The following is a 19,590-nucleotide window of genomic DNA, read 5'->3' on the forward strand; positions in this document are numbered from 1 at the left end:
CATAAGCTGCGCTGTCAGCTCTTGAGATCCTTATCTTGCGTAGTGCTGTCAACCGTATAAAAGTTCCTGACCTGCATGGTACAGGGGAAATCCTTCAAAGCATGATCCCTTACTTGTCTTCTGGCCTCTGCCCACGTAAAGCTCGTAAACTAGAAGACTAATAAAAAGAACCCAATCTTTATCATGTTTAAAAAAAAAAAAAATTAATATAGTCAGCATGATCTGGGAACAGCTTCCTGCTAACAACTGGAGATAAGGATTACTAGCATGGAGGCTGAGCCCTCCTGTCAGGGAATGATAGATGGGGTTTGTATTGAGGTGCTGGACTGGAACTGGGGACGCTGATGGCCAACTCTCCGCCTTGCCATAGACGTCCCTTGTGACCCTGGGTGTGCCTCCTCCTGTTTTCTCTGTTTAGCCTGTGAATGCTCTGGGGAGAGAAGGAGAAATAAGGCATTTTTGTTATTAAGAGATTCCCCTGCAAGGATTAGTGATGATGCTGTTCTTGTGGCAGTCTGGAGTTTGGACGCTGCCTGGGAGGTGAGGCTGGAAAGCCATCAGTTATCTGCTGATTAGGAGACAGTGAGAGAGAGGAGTCTCGGAAGACGAAAGGGTTGACCAAGGTATAGGAAGATAAAGGCAGGAAAGGTTTTAGGATCACTATATTTTCCTTGGCAGGGGTTGGCTTCCCATTTCCCTATCTCTGCTTTCTCTTCTCCATCTGCAGATAGACGTATGGTTGAAGAGCACCTCTGCCTGCACGCAGGCAAGAAAGGGCATGCAGCCCTTTATTCTAATGTTGGTAGTGTTGGTTTTTCATTGACATCATCTTACAATTTGAATGCACATTCCAGAAATAGGCTAGCATCACTGGAAAAGAACGAGGCTAAAAAAGGTTATCAGAGGATTGGGAAATGTAGTATATAGGAGTAGGAGCAATAACGCTATTCCTCCACATCTGATTGTGATTTGATACTGGACTGAATCTAGAGCAGTTCCACTGTAGCCAATAGATCCAAAGCAGGAAAAAAAAAAAAGTTAACCAAAGTTGATGGTGCTTATATGTGTCCAAAAAAATTATTTGCAGATAGATATTCACACACTCTGGCATCGTGCCTCTGCCCAGAATAGTTGTCCAAATATAAAAAATAGTAAATAAGAAAATGTACTTAAATGTAGTCCAGTGTTTATGAATTTTCAGCTGAACTTTGGCAGTAAGCCCTAAACATGATAAAAGACTCTGCACCAATATATTTTACTTTTCTCTTCTTTTTTTTTTTCTCATTTATTTCTCTGTCTCTATAGACAAAGCTGACAGCATAGCATAGATCTTGAGATACAGCTGATGCATTTTTCTAAGCTAAAGTATGTTGTTAGCTCTTATGCTAATGATTGCAGCAGAATCCCAACCTCCTTCCACAAAGTATTTGTGGGAAAGGAGGTTACTGCTGAGCATTGTCTTGGACTTCGGATCTTCCTTTGGGTCCTTCAACAGCTGGATTCAGCCAGCGCCTTGTATGTAACATCAAGTCGGAAAGTCTTGCTGTCCCCATTTTACAGATGGACTTTTGAGAGACAGGAGGAATAAAGCCAAATGCTTCAAAGATACTTAGTGGAGGTTAAGTGCTGAGTTCCCTTTGAAGGTCTAAACCCAAATGGCATGCTTGTGATCATGCAAGAGATTTGTATTGCCCATGGGAACAGAACCATTTTTTCAGGGTAGTGTCATAACCACTCCACAATCCTTCCTCTTTCTTCTTCCTAAAGCTCCCACTGACTTCAAAGGTGAAGAATTATGGCCCACATCCCACAGCACTGTGAGCTCGGACGTGTGCGCAGAGCTTTACCCACACATATATTCCATCAGGGATACTGACTCAAGTAAAATTACACAGGCAGTGTGGAGGGGAAGAAATTTCTGCAAGGCTGGGACTTAACTTCTTTTTGTTCTCGTATTCTCTTCCTTTAACCTCAAAAGCTTAAGAAATGCAGGGTGTACCTAACGACTGAGTTTGGGGTCCATCTATACTGTTCATAGGAGAGCCATAACCCAGAGTAAATAGGAATAGAAAAAAGGAAGAGTTCTAGCCGATTCAGTCAAACAAAATATTCTTTATTTTGAACACCTCTGAATGAAATACATTATTGAGTTTCCATGGGAAATATGTAGTGTGTGTATTTATATATATACATATATGAGCTGGTTGGATTCTCAGAAAACTGTCTGGCTTGCAGGGACTGGACAGAAGGAATCTATTTGTCATGTATATTCACTACAAAGTGAGCACACCCCAGGTGATGGGTAGCACTGTGTTTTTCTGCTGATCCAACTGCTGCTCTCCTAGATGAGCAGCAAAATTAGAAGTTAGGATTTCTCAACAGTCACATCATCCACCCCACTATAAATTTAAATACTAGTAGCCATATTCAGCTATTATCAGGAGGTCAGTCCCTCACCCATTGGCAAAGCAAATGTCTCATCCATTCACTCTCAGTTCAAAATAACAAACACTATCGTTAAAATGTTAAAATTAATTTTTACACTGAATGGAAACAAAAATATTTGATAAAGTGGAAGAGGGAGGGTGCATCCCTCTGGCGCATTCTTTAGCCCATCCTTTTAAAACAGCAGATTTTCTTTTTTCCAAAAAAACCCCCTTGAATTCTGGCTGCAGTTCACAGCCTCCTAATTGCGTGTCACTGTTTCTTGACTTCCTGATCCCTGTCTGGTGGTTAGGAATCCAAAGGGTTTCTTAAATCAACAGGAGCAGCTGCCTCCTTGAAGCCAGGCATGGTCTATGTCACCGACTGTGGAAAGCAACTGCGATACAGGGAGGAGCGGTGGTGATTAATGGGGCCAGTGTCGTAGCTCAAAGTGTGGTTGCACTACTGTGTACAGGCATACTTAATTCAGTCATTTATCTTCTTTTCTCTGCCACACGCACACAGAAACATACGTGCGTGTTTTATTTTTGCCAGTGATGGAGCAGTCATTAGAAATGCAGGAATGCACAAGGTGCAGCAGGACCTGTAGCTGATGATGTGCCTCTAGAGGTGATGCCTGCCTTTGTGTTGTTCCTCGGACAAGCGTGAGGAATGTTGACAAAACTCAGTCCTTGGTTTTATATTTCTCTCTCTGCCATTGGCAAACTCTTTCCCACAGAAGAGAAAGAAAGAAAGGGAGGGGAAAAAAGGTAAGAAAATGTCTCCATTTTGTGGACTGTATTTTAGATTAGATAAAGAGGAGGAACAAACTGGAGGTTGAATGTGGATGTAGGATTGCAAGTGATGGTGCCGCACAAGCTGAAGGAAGGTGCTTTCCTTCTTGGCAAAGACCCTCTTGGCGAAGGTCAGAATACAACTTCTGTCCTTGGGCTATCTAGACTTCCAGCGTGAGAGCTTCCCCCTGGTTGGAGCAGGATGCACAAAGCCATTCGAGCCCCCAGCACTGCTCCTCCTGCATTGTGTAAGAGCAGGTTGTCCTCACGGGCAATGCCGTACCTTCCTTCCCCCAAAGCATCTTAGGCGATTCGCGACCAGGTCCCATCAGTTCCCAGCCTTCACTTCCCTTCAGCCAAAAGTGGGGAAGAAGAGACTGCTCCTTTGTGGGTGTTGAGCCTTCAGATGTTCCCAAATAATTTCACCTTCCATTTCAGTCTCTGAAGGCTCCCTTGACTCCTGGCTCAGCTACCTCAACCCATTAAACACAGACCCACAGTATAGATGAGATACAAAGGCTTCTGATATCTGCGTGGGCCAACTGATCTACAGCTTTGCATTGCAGAGGTTATTGCAAGTGTAAAATGGCTACTCATTTCTCAGACCTTATTCCTACAATCAAAATCTCTCTCTGCCTTTCACCAGGAATCAAAGCCACTACATCCTTTGCTGCCACAGCCAGCAGCGTTTTGCCCCTGCAACGCCGGCAGGCTGCTCCTGCGTCCCTTTGAGACAAACGCACATTCTTGCCAGACATGGAGGCAGCTTCCTTGCGTATTAACAGGAAACTGGTGTCTCCGATAGGTCTGGCTTAATGGGACTTAGTATTTGTTGAGTGCTGGCAAAGGGCTAAACTGAGAGCAAGGTGCAAAGTGCTTGCATGCTCTGAGGAGTTCACAAGATACGCTGGCAAAGCCAAGCTGTGCTGGAAAGCCTGGAGGAAGGATTGATTCAGGGGAATGCAACTGAACCCTTAAGGGGGGACGTGCTGTGAGAAGTACGGTGATTTGGCAAAGCAGGTTGAGAAGTCGTTTGGAAAATCAAAGGTCCAGCTGGTCTGCGTGGCCCAATACGCTGGGGCAGGCTGCTGTCAGCAGCAGTGTTAACTCCAGCCACGTGGGATTCCCTGGCTCAGGAGATGTGGTGCCCGTTTCTGTCTCACCCAGCTGGGTACAGACTTTGGTGGGAATCCAGAGCAAGGCCTGGACTTGTCCTTCTGCATAATGTGTGGTGAGGAATCTCTGCTGCTCGGTACTCCGCACGTGAGGAGAGCTGTAGAGGAGGCTGCAATGAAAAAGCTTTCAGGAGAGCCACTGAGAAGGTGGAAATCGGTTCTTTCCATAAAACTTGCTGAAAGCTTTTGGAGAGGCAGTATGAGTGAAGGGGGTGGAAAGCGACAAAAATTGTTGTGATAAAATCACGTGGCCAAGTGGGAGGGTAAGAGGTGGGCTGAAAAACAAAGACTAAAGGCAAGTTTTAGAAAACGAGTCTACAGGAATTTGGTATAGTAGAAAACCAGAGAAAGCATTAACCAAAGTAACAGAGTCCTTGCATCAAGTATTTCAGCACAGCGAGTGAGGGATGTTCCCCTTATGGTCTATGCATGCAATGTCATTACCACCGACTCAGATTAACGCTGGAAATCCTGGCAGCTTTACATGTGCCCGGGGACTCAGAAATCCGAGTCTGAGTTTTGAAGCTTAAGCTGCTTTCCAGTGGTGAGGCGCAGAAAATTGCCGGAAGGTGCCTGCCTGGGTCCTGTTAGCAGTCATCAAACGCTGCCCACTTACAGCACTGCTCGCTGCAGGGCCCGTAAGCTCCCAAACTCTCATGGTAGACCTTGGACTCTCACTGTCTCAAAACAAGTTGCCTATCCTAATAATCAGAGACTTCTGGCTTGTCTGTCCATTAATAGCGGGGGTCTTGGCTCACTCCTGGGTCTGCTGCCCGGACTCGGAATGGTCCTTGAGGTTTCAACCCTTATTCTGTCTCTCCTCACAAGAACAGGGACTAAAGGAGCAGTTCCTGTGGAAATCCCTTCCTCGGAAATACCAGGAATGTTCCAGGGATTTATGTGTTGCAATGCATGTCTTCTCTGGTGAGACCTAATAGCATCTAAAGCTGCAAGAAAGATGACGGGGTTTACCCTGTTTACATCTTCCTATGTCTGGATTTGTTAACCTTTCCTACTTTTTTAACTGTTAGGTTATTAAAAAGGGACATATACAAGCCAAATCTTGCAGTCCTTACTCAAGTTCACAGTGAACTTGGCTGCGAGCAGATTATAGGATTTGTTCTGGTATTAAATAGCCAATGAACTGTGTTGAAAAAGCAGAGAATAAAGGTTTTAGTAACTAACCCAAATGTAACACCTAAAACTACATTCTGCTGAAGGAACAGAGAAAAGTAAAAATTAACTTAAGTTTCACTTAGTAAAATGCCAATTTAATTTAAAAAAAAAAAAAAAAAAAAAAGGCATGTCAGTTGGCGATCTGTATTTTCTTTGTAGTATTCCCAGCAACGTCACAAGCTCTCATCCTCCAAGTGTTGTTTTGGTTTTGAGGTTTTCTTTTGTATGATGCTCAGGTGGTTTAAATAAGGCTAGATTAAAACATCCAGTGTTTTGGGGATTATTTAACCGCTGTCACCTGAACTACAGTCTTTCTCTCCATTTCAGGTTCCTAACTTCATCAACACAACGCTCCCACCCCACGAGCAGGTGACGGCTCAGGAGATAGACAGCTACTTCAGACAGGAGCTCATCTACAAGAGGAATGAGAGGATGGGGAAGAGAGTGATGGCGCTTTTAAGGGAAAACACAGACAAGAGCTTCTTCTTTGCCTTTGGAGCAGGTGCAGTATGATTTTTTTCTGTTTTACTTGGTTATTATGCTTGGAAGTAAAGTGGTTTGAATGGTTCAGGATTTTGTCTCTGGTCCTGCAGGAAGATTTCTTAGGGGACTTGCCTTTGAAGCAGAAAGGCTTTTGTTTGTCCAAACCTGCTTCTAAAATGCAGTGAGTTGGTGTAGGAGGTGGGTCTGGGTCTAGCCGGGCCGTCGACAGGCTGCACTCCTCTGCTTTCTATCTGATTGTAGAAATGTGAAGCTGTTAACGCTTTTCACGCTGTTGTGTTTGTTCCCTTCCCAGCCCAACCTGTGGGTTGCTTGGGTTACGTTCACACCATGGTTGTGTTTATGGCCACAGGCGTAGGAGGTGGTTGAAGTGTATTTGAATTTGCAAGTCCCAGGCAGCGACTGTGGGAATACGAACCTTGCTGTGGCATAGACACGTCTGCATGGCTCGGGGTGTTGGCCTGGGGTTTCAGACCCGTTGGGGTTGCTGTAGTTAGACTTTCTCGATGGGTGACTTAGCTGCTTTGGCGGTGTGTCTGTACAGACTGGCTTGTTTTGGACCTTGCACAAATGCACGAGTTAAGTGTATAGCTAAGTGCCAGCATTTTAAATTGTTAAGTAAAAATCCAATGTGTCCTTCTGCCTGTTTAAATTCTCTCTGTGAAATCTGCAGAACAAAGATGTCTATAGTACTTCTGTCAGCCTGCAGCAGTATGTGCTACTGTCCTTTCTCTCCCTCTTCTTATTTTTTTTTTCCCCCTTTCCAATGGAATTCACATTTCTGTGTGATAAGAGTATAAATAATAACTGCTCAGGGCCACAGCTCAGCAGAATCCCGAGCACTGGCTTAAGTGGCTCTTTGAGCTCCCTTGACTGCAAGGCAGCCTGAGATTGTCATGCCGAGAACCACTCCGCTCCTCCTGCTCCCTCGCCTTGATAATTTCTCATTTTTGACAGAACTTTGCTTCTCATCCCATGGCTCTCGCTATGAACTTTGGCAACAACTCACCTTTCGCTACTCACTTCGGTGGGAATTTTGATTAAAGACTGTGGGGTTTAGCAGAGATACATGCGTTTTGATGTATTTATTTTTTGAGTGTATCCAGACTGAATTTTCCCAAGCTTATTTAATCTCCAGCTTGCCTTTTTCTTCTGTCCAAGGAGTTTTGCTTAACTGCTTTTACAGTAGGAAAATATATCATGGTGGTTCATAATTGGACAGGGATTCATAAAAAACTTGTCTAACCCATGGAGCAAAGTTTATCGGAGATTATCAAATATCATGGTTTTGATGTAGTCTTCAATTTTGGAAGTCCCTTATCCTCCCAGCTCCAGTATATACTGGTTAAACTGGGCATCATTGCCCGCTTGCCCTGCTCTGTACACACTTTCCCTGGGCATCAGCTACAGACCACGGTTTGAGACAGGATCTTGGATTAGATGGGTCACGGATCCAATCCGCTGCAGCTTTTTGTATGTGCTAATAGCAGAAATGAAATTAAGCAAATGGGTACTGATTACACATTGCTTTCTACAGAAAGTCACGCCTAAGTTGTAGGAGGTTTGAGCTTTCATTCCCTGTTACCATCGGAAAGTATCTACCTGAAACTTCCAGGCAGCATCACTTGGGAAAGCTGGCTCGTTGAAACCAAGTCTCATTTTGTCCTTTACTCTCCATTTTTGGTGATGTTGAAAACTGCCTTTGTTGCTGGGTTATTTCTTTTTCCCAGCACTAACTGTAGCAGGACAGAACAGACACATGCAGCCAGATCTATTGAAAACGGGGGCGCGGGGGATGCTGAGGAAAGCTTTTTGTTTTGGGTTCTTTGTTCCAGCATCCCTTTGGCCTTTCCTACTAAAGTGGGCCATCCCTGCGGGCCATCCCTACTTTAAGTACAATTAATTCCTCCTCTCTTCTCTGGGGTGTTTTATTCTTCATGCAGTAAGTACTGAGAAAACTTTTAATTTTTCAATGCTAGAACTTTTATGTGGCCGAAGTGCAAGCAAGTTCATTTTCTCTTATGGTTCAAATGCAGTTTTTCTCTTGAAGGCTTTTGTTGGGGTTGGGTTTTTTTTTGGTTTTGTGTTTTTTTTCATATGCTGAATTATAAGAGTGGCTTTTATTACTACATTTTGTATTGGCATTCTTACATCTACTTGTTGAATTTTAAGGGGAGATTTTGGTATGTGCTTGGGTCATGAATTCAAATTGTTTTCCAAAACCTTGAGGGTTTGGGTTTGCTTTTTATAAAAGTGAAGGGTGGTTTTGATGAAAATTGAGGCTTTCACATATTCCCATGAATTCTAAAGTGCAAAATTTTAGGCATGTACCTTTGGTTAGGACAGGCGTGATAGAGTTTGCAGGAGTGCATTTGCCCTCAGAACAGTGCAAAACTTATTTCACTTCATCTAAGATTCTGCATATTTAAGACTAACATGATGGAGCGGAAATAATTAGAAAAAAATCTTCTGGATAATGTACTCCAAAAGGTATTGGCCTTATGCTAAGCATGGTCTCTGCATTAATCTATTTATTTTGAGGATATTGGAACTTATGAATGAATAATAATTTAATTATATATGTATATTATGAATTGGTTTCCAAACTTCATAATGTCCATCATAGTTTCTGGGAAGGGAAGAATTGGGTAAAATTGTGCTGGCAAATAGAATTAGGAAAATAAGTATTTTCCTAAGTAAGAAAATAAACCTGTTGTGAGAAAAGCACCTTGGAAAGACTTCACCAAATGCAATGTTATGGACTGGGGTTGCTGTAGGAGGGAATCCCAAGCCCTGCGCGATGACTCGTTTGGATTCGCTGGCATCCTGTAACTCACAGGTATAACTGGAGCCAAGGGACTTTTGCATAGCTGCATGTAGTAATTGAAGCTCTGTTCTGTCGGGGTACTGTCCTAACTTTGATTTAAGATCCCAGTGCCATGGATGGGTATTTCAGTAGTGTCTAACACTGAATTAGTATAATGAGCCAGGAGACACCATGCAGGTGTCTTTGCAAATTACAGTCTGGTTCAGTTCAGCGTATCCTTCTTAATGACTGCAGCAGCAAGACATCTTACAGACTCCTCCAGGAGAATGTACTGTTGTTTAGAACAAAAAAAAAATAATAAACAAACCCAAACCACACACAGGAGTCACTGTGACCAAAAGCAGTAGTTTACGGGATGAAAACCATGGCTGGCTTCAGCTGTAAAACATAGGTGATGATATCCTGGTGGTGCAGGAGCCCAGCACTACTGAGCTGGAGGATGCCGGTATCTGTCAGCAGAAGATGTGGTCAGTGTCGTGGGCTTGGATGGGCAGAAATCCCTTCTGGGTTGAAACACAGTAGAGTGTAAAGCCCTGTCCCCATAAGAAAAAATGTACTTTACCATCAGAAGACGATGGCTTGTCCAGTGTAAGCTGAATTCCCACCTGGCTGGATGAAAACATGGGGCTGGAGGGGAGTGCAGGTGGAAGGAGATGCGGCAACTCTTCTCACCAGATCTAAATAACCTTCACATAAGGCAAGATCCCACACCCTGGTCCCGCTAGATCTGGCAGGTGAGGTCGCTGCTGGAAACACCCCTGCTGGTTTCAGATGGAAGAGGATCAAAGCCAAGGAAAGGTGCAAGAAATAAAAAAAACGCATGGAGATTGGTGCAGAGTGCCGCTCGGGTACAGCAGGAGTCACCCTTGGAAAAGCACTGCTGTTCTGAAGAATGCTTATTTCCCAGTAAAGCTGTGGCCATTGGGCTGATTGGAATATAGCAGGCAATTAATTTAGTTGCCTGTGCAACTATGCATGTTTATGGCCTCGTTATTAGCTATTTTATACATAGAAGTTCCTAACTTTTTCATCCTGCCTTACTTTTAAACGAAGGCTGATCAAAATCTTTCAGCTGATAGTTTTTTTCATAGAAAATTGGACATTTGGGGAAAACAGAATTTTTTCTTTTTGCTTCTGAAAAAGCAAGTCCACTCCTTTCAGATGTCAGTCAAAATCCCAACTGCTTGGTTGTTGTTGTTCTCCTCTGTAAACTGGGATTCCCAGTTAAACTGTTTTGCTATGTGCCATTTAGAGCTGTGCTGCAAAGCCCTCGTGGTGCATTGTAGGAGAGGTGGTTCCGAGTCTGGTATCTAACTGAGCACAAGGCTGTGAAACATCGAACAGGCAAGTCCTGGGGATGAAGGAGTGGTAAGGGGACAGGCATTTGAATATCAAAGCTGAGATAAGACAATTTTTAGATCCATATAGTGAAGCAAAGCATTTTTATGCCGTTGAAAGATTTTGTTGTTGTTGTTCCAGTCATAAGTATTAAAAAAATCACACAATTCTAAATGGAGCTTTTGAGTTTTCTGCCATTTTTAAAAATAAAAAGTAGACTTTTCAATAGATTTCCCCCTTCCCCACCTTCCATGGTATTACTTACAATTCAAATGCATTGGAGCAGTTCAGACTTTTAATTTATTCCTTTATAAAACACGTAGAAGTGAAAATAGCCATTTATTCTTTCTACTTTCATTTCTTTCTCCTCTCCAAGAAAAATACAGGCTTTGGGTAAAATGGGACCCAGCTCTATACCCAGCTCTGTGCACTTCATTCTTTTCCTGCCAGGGTTTACCGTATTCAGGCTTAATGTGAAAATCTCACCATACCTATATTTGCAGTAACTGTACTCTAGTAATGAAACAGCATTTATTGTTTGTGCAGTTAAATGATATTTTTCAGGAAACAGGCATAGTAATTTTTCCCTTTGAATGAATAAAGGTAGCTAAATAGAGTACTTCCAAGTAAAATTGGGGGGTTTGCTTGGGTTTTGTGTTTTAAAAATCCATCCTGAATTGCTAGGAATTATTGATCCATAATAACAGTGAAGCGCCTTAGACCTGATATATACAGGCAATTTATAAAGCTCCATTTACAGTCAAGAGAGACGCAGCCAAGAGCACATGGACTGTTAAAAAGAGTTAATATTTTGGCAACTATGACTGTACACATGAAGTCAATGTTTAAGAAAAAAAAAATCGCTCTGGTTTATTTCATTTTTATGGGCAAATAATTTTCAAGTAACACTTAAGATAACAGATGGATAAATTTATGTCTGCAGTTAATTTGAACGATAATTTCCTTAGGATGTTTTACTTACTTGCATTTCTTTCTTTCTTTCTTTCTTTTATGAGAGCTGTCAGTTTTGTAGCTGAGAGCTGGATTTAGTGCTCCAGAAATTCAGATGCTGCTCCAGTTCACAATGTTTATTAACAGCCACATCAGTATGCTTTAAGGCAGTGGGTTTGGTTACTTTAAAATAATAAATATATCATGGAGAGTATTCTTTTAGTGCTGAGGGAGAGAGTTGAAATGCAAGTACCATAGCATCTCACAGCAAGAGAGGCATCAAACTGTCTCTGGACCGCTGTCCTGGCGTGGAGGAAAGCACATGTTCTCCCAGCCCCCAGGTCCAGGCAGCCCCCTGTGTCTGAGAGGTCAGAGAAGACCTGGGCTGTTCTCCATGGTGTGGTGGAAGCCAGTGTGGGCTGGTGGCCACAGCTCCTGGTGAAATCCATGTGTGTTAACAGGGATCGACGCGTGTGAAAGTCAGAACTGATTTTGCTCAGCTGTAGGGTTAGGTGGTTGAGATTAGGTACCTACTTGTTTGTTGATGGATTAGGTTTAAACTTCTGAGATGTTCTGCAAAAAAAAAAAAAAAAAAAAAAAAAAAAAAAAAAAAAAAAAAAAAAAAAAAAACAGGCTCTGTTGTAGATGTCTGTGTGCTCCCATAAAAGCAGAGGAATTCGTCCCAGAGCAGAAATGGCAGAAGTAGGTTTTGATCATTTCTATGCTCAGAACAGGTGAATTCCCTCCCCATCCTGCAGAGTTTTCTCAGCCAGCACTGGGCAGGCAGTGTCATCAGGAATGATTCTGATCATCATGAATTAGACTGTTAACAATAATCATAGAATAGTTTGGGTTGGAAGGGACCTTAACGGTCATCTAGTCCAACCGCTCAAGCAATAATGTTACATATTGTTTCCAAAGTCTTTGTAAATGTTGTCTGGTGGTTCTTCATAACAGGACTCAGAAGTGGGTTGCACTGTGTTTTCACTAGGGAAGGAGATTATTGTGCAATTTTTCCATAGGATGGGGTTGGCGTGAGAGCACAGCAAGAATATAAAATCTCCTTCTCCTAGTCCTCAGCTCCAGCTCTTTCCCTTTTGTCCTCTCTACAAAGGATTCACAAGGGGAATTTCAGCACACATCATTTTAGATACCGGAGATACCAAAGGTAGGAACAGGCTCACCCTTCATCTCCTGGGGTGAGTAGGGAGTGACAGACATCTCCACGGTGACTCAAGTCTTGGCGTGGTCTTGATTACCACTGAGATGTACTTATTTTTCTCAAAAAATTGGAGTGCCTGGGGAGGTACTCAGATGACGTAGCTGTCTTGAACATCCTTCATCCACAGCTAAAAAGATGACCACAGCTGAGATGAAACGTGATGGCTGTTGAATTTGGGGCTGGGGGGTGGAGACAGGGGGAGGGGGAGGTAGGATATTTTTTATTTTTTTTAGTGGAAACCATATTTTTACTCAGTAGTTTGGGAAGGGAAAGGAAGTGATGGATACTATACACAGCTTAAACACAAGTAATTAAAATCCAGAGAGCCTTTGTGAAAGCCATTAGCACCTGCCACCAGATCTGGCACTCAGGTTCACATATGTTACTTGAAAGTGTTTTTTCAAAAGGGAAATGCCTTGAGGCCGCCATCCAACTGCACACTGAGGGCTAGGGATTTACAGATGTTGAATATGCAAATAGCTGGTTTGCACTCCCAACTGATGCAATGTTGCTTGCAAATCGGGCACGGAGTTACACCCGCTGTTGTGCCGCTGGGAACCAACTCAGCCTGGCATCTGAAGTCCGGTCCTCTGTCTTCCAGGATTGTAGTAGCTCTTACCCATTTCCATTCTTCATCTTGGATCCTCTGTAGAACGTAAAGGAAAAAAAGGGGCAAAAAAAAAAAAAAGAAACCACTTGCAGGCTGAAATATAAAGAGACTTTATCCCCTGGGTCAGGCGTCCTGGTCCAACACTGATTAGTGGTGCTACTGACATCACTAGCACAGTTCATCAACGGGTTGTCTCAGTGGAGCAAGAAGTTGGCGACCAGGAGATTGAACTTGGCAAGCCTACAAAAGAGAAGAAAAGGGTGAATTAACAGTTTGCAGATGCTAGAATTCCCTCTGCTCATGTTTATTTGGGCATCCAGATGCTTATAGTGAGGTCGGCCTGGTTTTGTGTATGGACTTCTTTTACTATTAGTTTTTAAGGCGAAGTATCACTTTGCTTTTAAAAATAGACTTGCATGCTAATTTTGACCAAAACCATGTAATTGATTCATTTAAAAGTCTGCATTAAACAGGCAATGCCTGATTCTCTTTTCAGACACTCTGTTGTAAATCAGGAGATACTCCACTGGGGAAAAGCTTGTTCCAAGTGCAAATCCAGCCTGTAGCCTTTTAAAATAAAAAAAAAAAAGTAAAAAAATCGGGGGAACTTTATGTACATTGATCTTTTATAATAGGGAGTTTTGGAAGCCCCTGAATATTTGCTTTTCACCTGAAGCTTAAATCTGCAAAGACAGAGCGCCTGAGTTAGGGAGGCCAAAATAAACCTGCCCGCACTACCCTATTGTCAAGAGGGAACTACTATTCTGAAGGCTGATTCCTGTAATTCTGATTTAAGAAAAACTCCTGTTGTATAACAAGATGTTAATTGTACAAACACGGTATGTGCATATGCAATGGTGAGAGCTACCTTGAGGCTGCTGTCACCTGTACCAACCAAGGAGGGCAAGAGACACACCAAGTGAAAGAACAGATTCTTGTAATTGAGTTTGCACTTTGCTTTTTCTCCTGCTGTGTCACCACCTAAACTGTTGAGGGAAGCTGGACAAGCCCTGGGCTCTCTTTGGTGGTCAAGTGGAGAGTTCATTGTGCTCAACGGGGGGTCCTGCCTGGCCACTTCTTACCATTGCTTTCATTGTTCCTCTGCTGAAGGAGGGTACAGCCCCAAATCCAGGCCTTTATTTTTGCTAGTTGCAGGTATTCAAGTAGATGTGAAAAGCAAGTAAAATGGGCCTTGCAAACCGCAGTGTATACGTTTACCATCTCTGGTGTAATTCTTCCCCTGATGAATGGGGAAAGTTGCCTGTACGCAGTAGGATTTTGGTTTAAAGAAACGCATACATTAATGTCAGCTCCTCTGGGTCCCTGACATTTTCATATCGTATTTATTATTACGCTTGTGCCAAGTTCTACTGTATAAGTCTAATTCTGCCTGCCTGTTCTCAAAGAAAAGAAAGCTATATTGGCCCCTCCTGTCCCATAATATACAGATTTTGGCTATGCCCTTGCTGTATTTCTCTTCAACATTTGAGATGTAAAAATGTAGACATAATTCAGGAAACTTTCTCTTTTCAGAACTGCAAAGAATCATGAGAGATTTACACCCACGCTTAAGCAGGCTGCTGAACAGGAATGGGCTTAAACATGGGATGAAATACTCTTTCACCCACACACACATGCAAGAACTTGCTGTGGATCCACAGGCCACCCTGTAAGCTCTCAGGAGACCAGGCAGAGGTCCCATATAACTCTAGGTTTCATAACAGGGGTGTTGAAATCAATATATGGATGCCAGACAATTCATCACTTCCCATCCCAAAACTGTCTCATCAGAAAATTCCCAACCAGCTTTAACAGCGCTATTGGGAAGATTTTAAAAAGGCAGTGTGAAGAACCAGAAGGCTGACGATGTTCCTCTAACGCTGGGGTTTTCTGTGGGGTGCTCATGTGAAGAGGCAAACGGGACAGATTGCAAAGGATCCAAGGACCTTGTCCTGGCTGGGATACCTCGTGTGCTACCTGCAGTGATTAAAGATGTCTCCGCACCCAAGTGTACTTCCAGTCACCCTGCTGCCTGTTGTTGTCCCAGAGCACAAGGAAATTCAGCTACTCAGTTTCCTTAAATTCAGAGCCTGGCATGCTAGCGCAAATCCTTCAATAGTGTTTCGCGCTAATGCAAGTTGACGGGGTTGATATGGTTTCATGCTCCTTTCTGCTGCCCCTCCTGCTTGGGTGCTTATTCCAGTGGAGGAGCGTGGATGTCCAAAGGCATCCTAGAACACCAGAGCTGTATCCCCTGCAGCTCCCCTGTCAGAGCCTCAGGCTATCAGAGCAGCAGCTGGGAAAGGAGTTTAGTAGGGCAAGGAACCAGCTTGTACTGCTTGTGGCATTGGTTTCCTACAGGTTCAAGCCATTTCTGACCAGTTTTAGGGCCAGGTTGCAGGAGGATTGCATATGGAGAAGAACCAGTGACCTTCTTGATGCACTGGAAAGACAGAGCGTGACTCCTGGCTAGTTAGTTGTTTTGCAAAAGTGGATGTGAAACTGAAAGCTTTAAAAAGCCTGGCTGTAATTTATGTGGATTTCTTGAGGATTTTTACTGGTATGGAAACTGGGACTGGAAATCTCATTAAACTGGGCGTTCTTGTGAGAGTTCCAGGTTTTCTTGGTCATGGTTATACCAGGAATACCATCGGAGCAAACTTGCTGAGAAAGGATTTATGGATTTGGGATCAGATCCTATTCTCGCTGAATTAATGGTAGTTCTGCAACTGACATCAAGATGACTGGTGTGTGCACCTGGATGAGACAACATTTATTTGTCATTCCAGTTCTTTAATCTAGGCTGCTACTTTCACATTACTGGAAAACATCAATACCCTCTTTATAAGCCTATTAAATCCCAGTTCCATTGTTATTTTCTCTGGTAGATCAGAAGAGACGGAAAAGAAAACGTGTGCACAATATACCTCTGCCCAAAAAAAATATTTAAATATCAGAAATGTAAAGTGAAGATAGAATTACTTAGAGAGGCAGAAGGGAAATAATTAGAGCTCCAGCCAGCAAGAAGAGATGTCGTAAACTTTAGTTATTCACGTTAGACATTCGAAACACAAACTCTGCCACTGTTCAGCCATTTTATGGAGGCCTGTAGAAAGCAACAGAGGTCTGTTGGACAAAATTGCTCTGGTGGCAACTAAAACTGGGCTCAAACCCAAGTCCAATAGCTAAGCTGCCATCTGAAATTGGAAGAAGTTCGGGTTCATGCCTGAATCTCGGCTCTCTTTCTGCTCTGTGCAATAGACCTAATGAAACCCTGATCTGGACTTGGCTGATGGGGAGTGAGAAGCAACTCCAATCCATGGAAAGTGTTGCTGTTTCTAAGTGGGTTTTAAACAGATCAGTAACAAAATTTGAAAATATGGGAATTCTTAGCAACAATGGAGAACGCTGGGGCACTGGTACTGGGGTGCTGCTTTTGGTAGAAGCTCCAGAGCTGTGGCTGCTGGAAGCCCACAGGTGACTGGCTTGGAGGTCGGTAGCCCCAGAGCTCTAGCTCTTGGTAGACAAGTTTGCTGAAGAGTTGTGAACTGCAACATGGCAAAATACAATTTCAGAACTACCAGGCTTACTCCTATCGACTTCCAAGCAGGCAGTGGGAAAGAAGAGTCAGTTGAATAAGCAAAAAGCTGGATGAATCTGTCTTGGAACGTCTTCTGTTTTTCAAGAGATGATCAATGTTACCTTCCAAATCCGTTGATTTTGATAAACTGTTATTCATCAACTGAAAATTATTCTGCTAGAGAACTTCCAAACACCTTTTTAATCTAAACACAACGTTTTGGTGGAGTTCAGCTTTGGATCTAACCCTGGCAGAAAGTGAAATCTCCATCATTTTCCCAGAATAATGTTGCAGGACTGAAACCTATGTGACTTGCATCTAAAATAAATAACTTGAGTATTTTTAGTATCTTTCTGTATTTTATTATGGGAAATACCTTAAATACTGAGGTTTGCAAACTTTTTGGAATTGTATTTATACACTGAAGGTAAATGGAGAGAAAAATCAAATGCCACCACTGGGTTAACTCAGTATGAAATTCGGCACCAGTTTTCAGTATTTATACAGAATTCACATTCACTTTGTGTTTTTCCTTGAGGTGTTTGAGGTACAGTGAAACTGCTGTGAGGTTCTTATCACTTAGCGATCTGGTCTGGTTCCAGTTGAAAATTTTGCAGTACCTCTCACTGGGAGGATTGGTTTAAAAGGAACAGAAATCTGCCAAAGAAATAAAGACTTCATTATTGACATCAATGCTATTTTTAATCTGGTTTCCTAAGGAAATGAGGCTTAAGCAATCACAGTGTTTGTGAGTATGCGTGTGTGTGTATATAGGTGTGTGTGAATATGTCTTTCCCCCTCGTAAATTTTTCATCTCTTGGCTGATTATAACCGAAGTTGACAGATGGCTAGAGTCGCCAAGATAAGTTCTTGCATGCTTCATGAAAATAAGCGATTGGATAGAAGAAACAGAAATTCGTAGTGCGCATCCACTGAAAGAGCACAGCATGAGCTCAACTTTTATTAGATCCCAGAAGATCCCTATGGGAGAGGGAGGTGAGACACCTCTCCATAGACACCTGCACTTTATTGGTTCCTCTGCATGCGGGAGGATGTAGTGTGTAGTACGTTTATCAGTCATGGCATGGTTTGAACAGAACGATGATGTTCAGAGTAAATAGTTATTATCTAGTACATCTCATGAGCCACATGTTACCTCTGGGCTGCCCTCTAACGAGGTGTTCGTTCTCAAGGCCAGAGCAATATCAGGGAGCAGGTTTGTAAATGTGACCAAGGCATGGCTCCAGGACTCTCTATAAACCTAATGAGTCGTGGGCACTCAAACTGTGCAGCCTCACTACTGCTAATTGGCCAAGTGTGCCATCAACCATGCCCAAAAATGTTCTTAAGTAGCCAAGGGGTGAAAAGAGCATCAGAAACTCCTATGAGTCCAGGAGGCAGCCTGGGGCAGCATTCCTGTGTGCAGAGTTCAGGAACGGTTTCCCCAGAACGAAGGTCATTCCCATGAGAGCTGAAACAGCTCACCGGCAATGGGGAACAAAATTAAGAAATGAAGGAAAGAGTAAAGCATGACCTGTAGGAAAACGGTTTTGCAACATTAGCTTATCAGACAAGGGGATGGTTGTCACTTAACAGTTGGAAAAGATGCTCAGGAAACATTGTGATGAGGACAGTACTTGAAACCTTTCCAGAGCAAAATACAGATGGGGATCAGAAAAGCCAAGCCAGAGTTACTTGTTCTTTTGTTTTGGGTTTTGTTTTCTTTCTTTCCTTCCTTTTTTTTTTTTTTTCCTTTCCTTGAGATTGAAAATTATATCTAGTATCTTGATAACAGTGATAACTGTTGGGGTGGGACTCTCCCTCTTGAACTGTAGGTGTCTGAAAGTTCAGTCCATCTTCTGTGCAAGATCATCGGGTTCCTTTCAAACCCTCAGAGAACAAATCCTCCCACTTATCTCAGATGCATATTTTAAGATGGAAGGAATTGCCCTCTGGAGACATCTTTCCACTGACTACAGAGGAAACCTAGAAAACCAGCCTCCAACAGATGCCTGACGTTCAGATGAGTGGGATTAATTGAACCTTGAGAGCAGGAGTCAAGAATTCGGGGTGCTTTGTTCTTACCTCTACCTGACCTTGAGAGCAAGCTGCTCAGTGTACTAAGAGCTTTTGTGTTGCTGCCAATGGCAGAGCTGTATTAATCCTGAGGAAAAATTGCAAGCAGAAGACTCGCACAGAATTCCTTTCCGTCATGCCTTGGAGAGCATCTTGGCATGGGCTCTAGGGAAAAGAAAGCCTTCTGCCACCAGCTCTGGAAAACTCCTCCAGGGCTAGGTTGGGAGAGAGGGAGCTGTAACCCCCCCCGTAGCAGTGTGCAACTTCTACATCCTATCGTGTGATACGGTTGAAGGCCAGGGTTGGCCAACCATTTTGTTCACTGTTCAGATCCCCCAGCACTCAAACTGTCCATCTTTGTGCTTGCATAGGAGATGTGGATTGAGACATGCAGAAGAGTAAAGCGTTTCCATCTTTTCTCACCTCTTGGCTGGAGGGAGAGGGAGAAAGCCACTTTGGTGCAAGCACAGTCATTCATAAGCCTGGTCTGCCTGGAGCTGTGCAAAGGAAACAGAACCCCTGGCAAGAGAGCAGGCTCTCATTTCTGTTCGTCGAGGATGGTTATCCCTTTTGCAAGGGAAGAAGCAAGAAACAAGAAGTTTTGACATGCCACGTGTCTGATTTTTCACTGGTCTCTTAAGGCGGCAACCAGGCCAAATCCATTTAAGTGCTGTCAATGAGGAGTGATTCAGACGTGGAGACCCTTTGAAACAGCCTTCTGATATAACTTGTCTTTTTGCATGTAAGACTTGGAGAAAAATAGGAAGGTGCGGGAGGGGTTTTGTTTTGGGGTTTTTTTTAGTATTATGGAGAGACTCACCAGATAATCTCCCCTGTGGGGCCACTCACCAAGTCTGTAGTATTTATTCAGCATCTTAGAAGTTGTCTTCCTGAATTTACATTCTCAATTCAATCT

At 43.1% G+C, this 19,590-nt stretch overlaps 1 protein-coding gene across 2 annotated transcripts in view; it reads left to right on the plus strand.

Moving 5' to 3' along the window:
- TRABD2B (TraB domain containing 2B) overlaps window positions 1-19,590 on the plus strand; it is a 298,441-nt gene that overhangs the window by 172,517 nt on the left and 106,334 nt on the right. For both annotated transcript variants that reach the window (XM_049808878.1, XM_049808879.1), the window contains exon 4: window positions 5,897-6,071. In XM_049808878.1, coding sequence (XP_049664835.1) covers window positions 5,897-6,071 — 175 coding nt within the window. The remainder of the gene's footprint in view (window positions 1-5,896; window positions 6,072-19,590) is intronic.

Source organism: Accipiter gentilis, chromosome 8, assembly GCF_929443795.1.
Source record: "Accipiter gentilis chromosome 8, bAccGen1.1, whole genome shotgun sequence".
NCBI lineage: Eukaryota > Metazoa > Chordata > Aves > Accipitriformes > Accipitridae > Astur > Astur gentilis.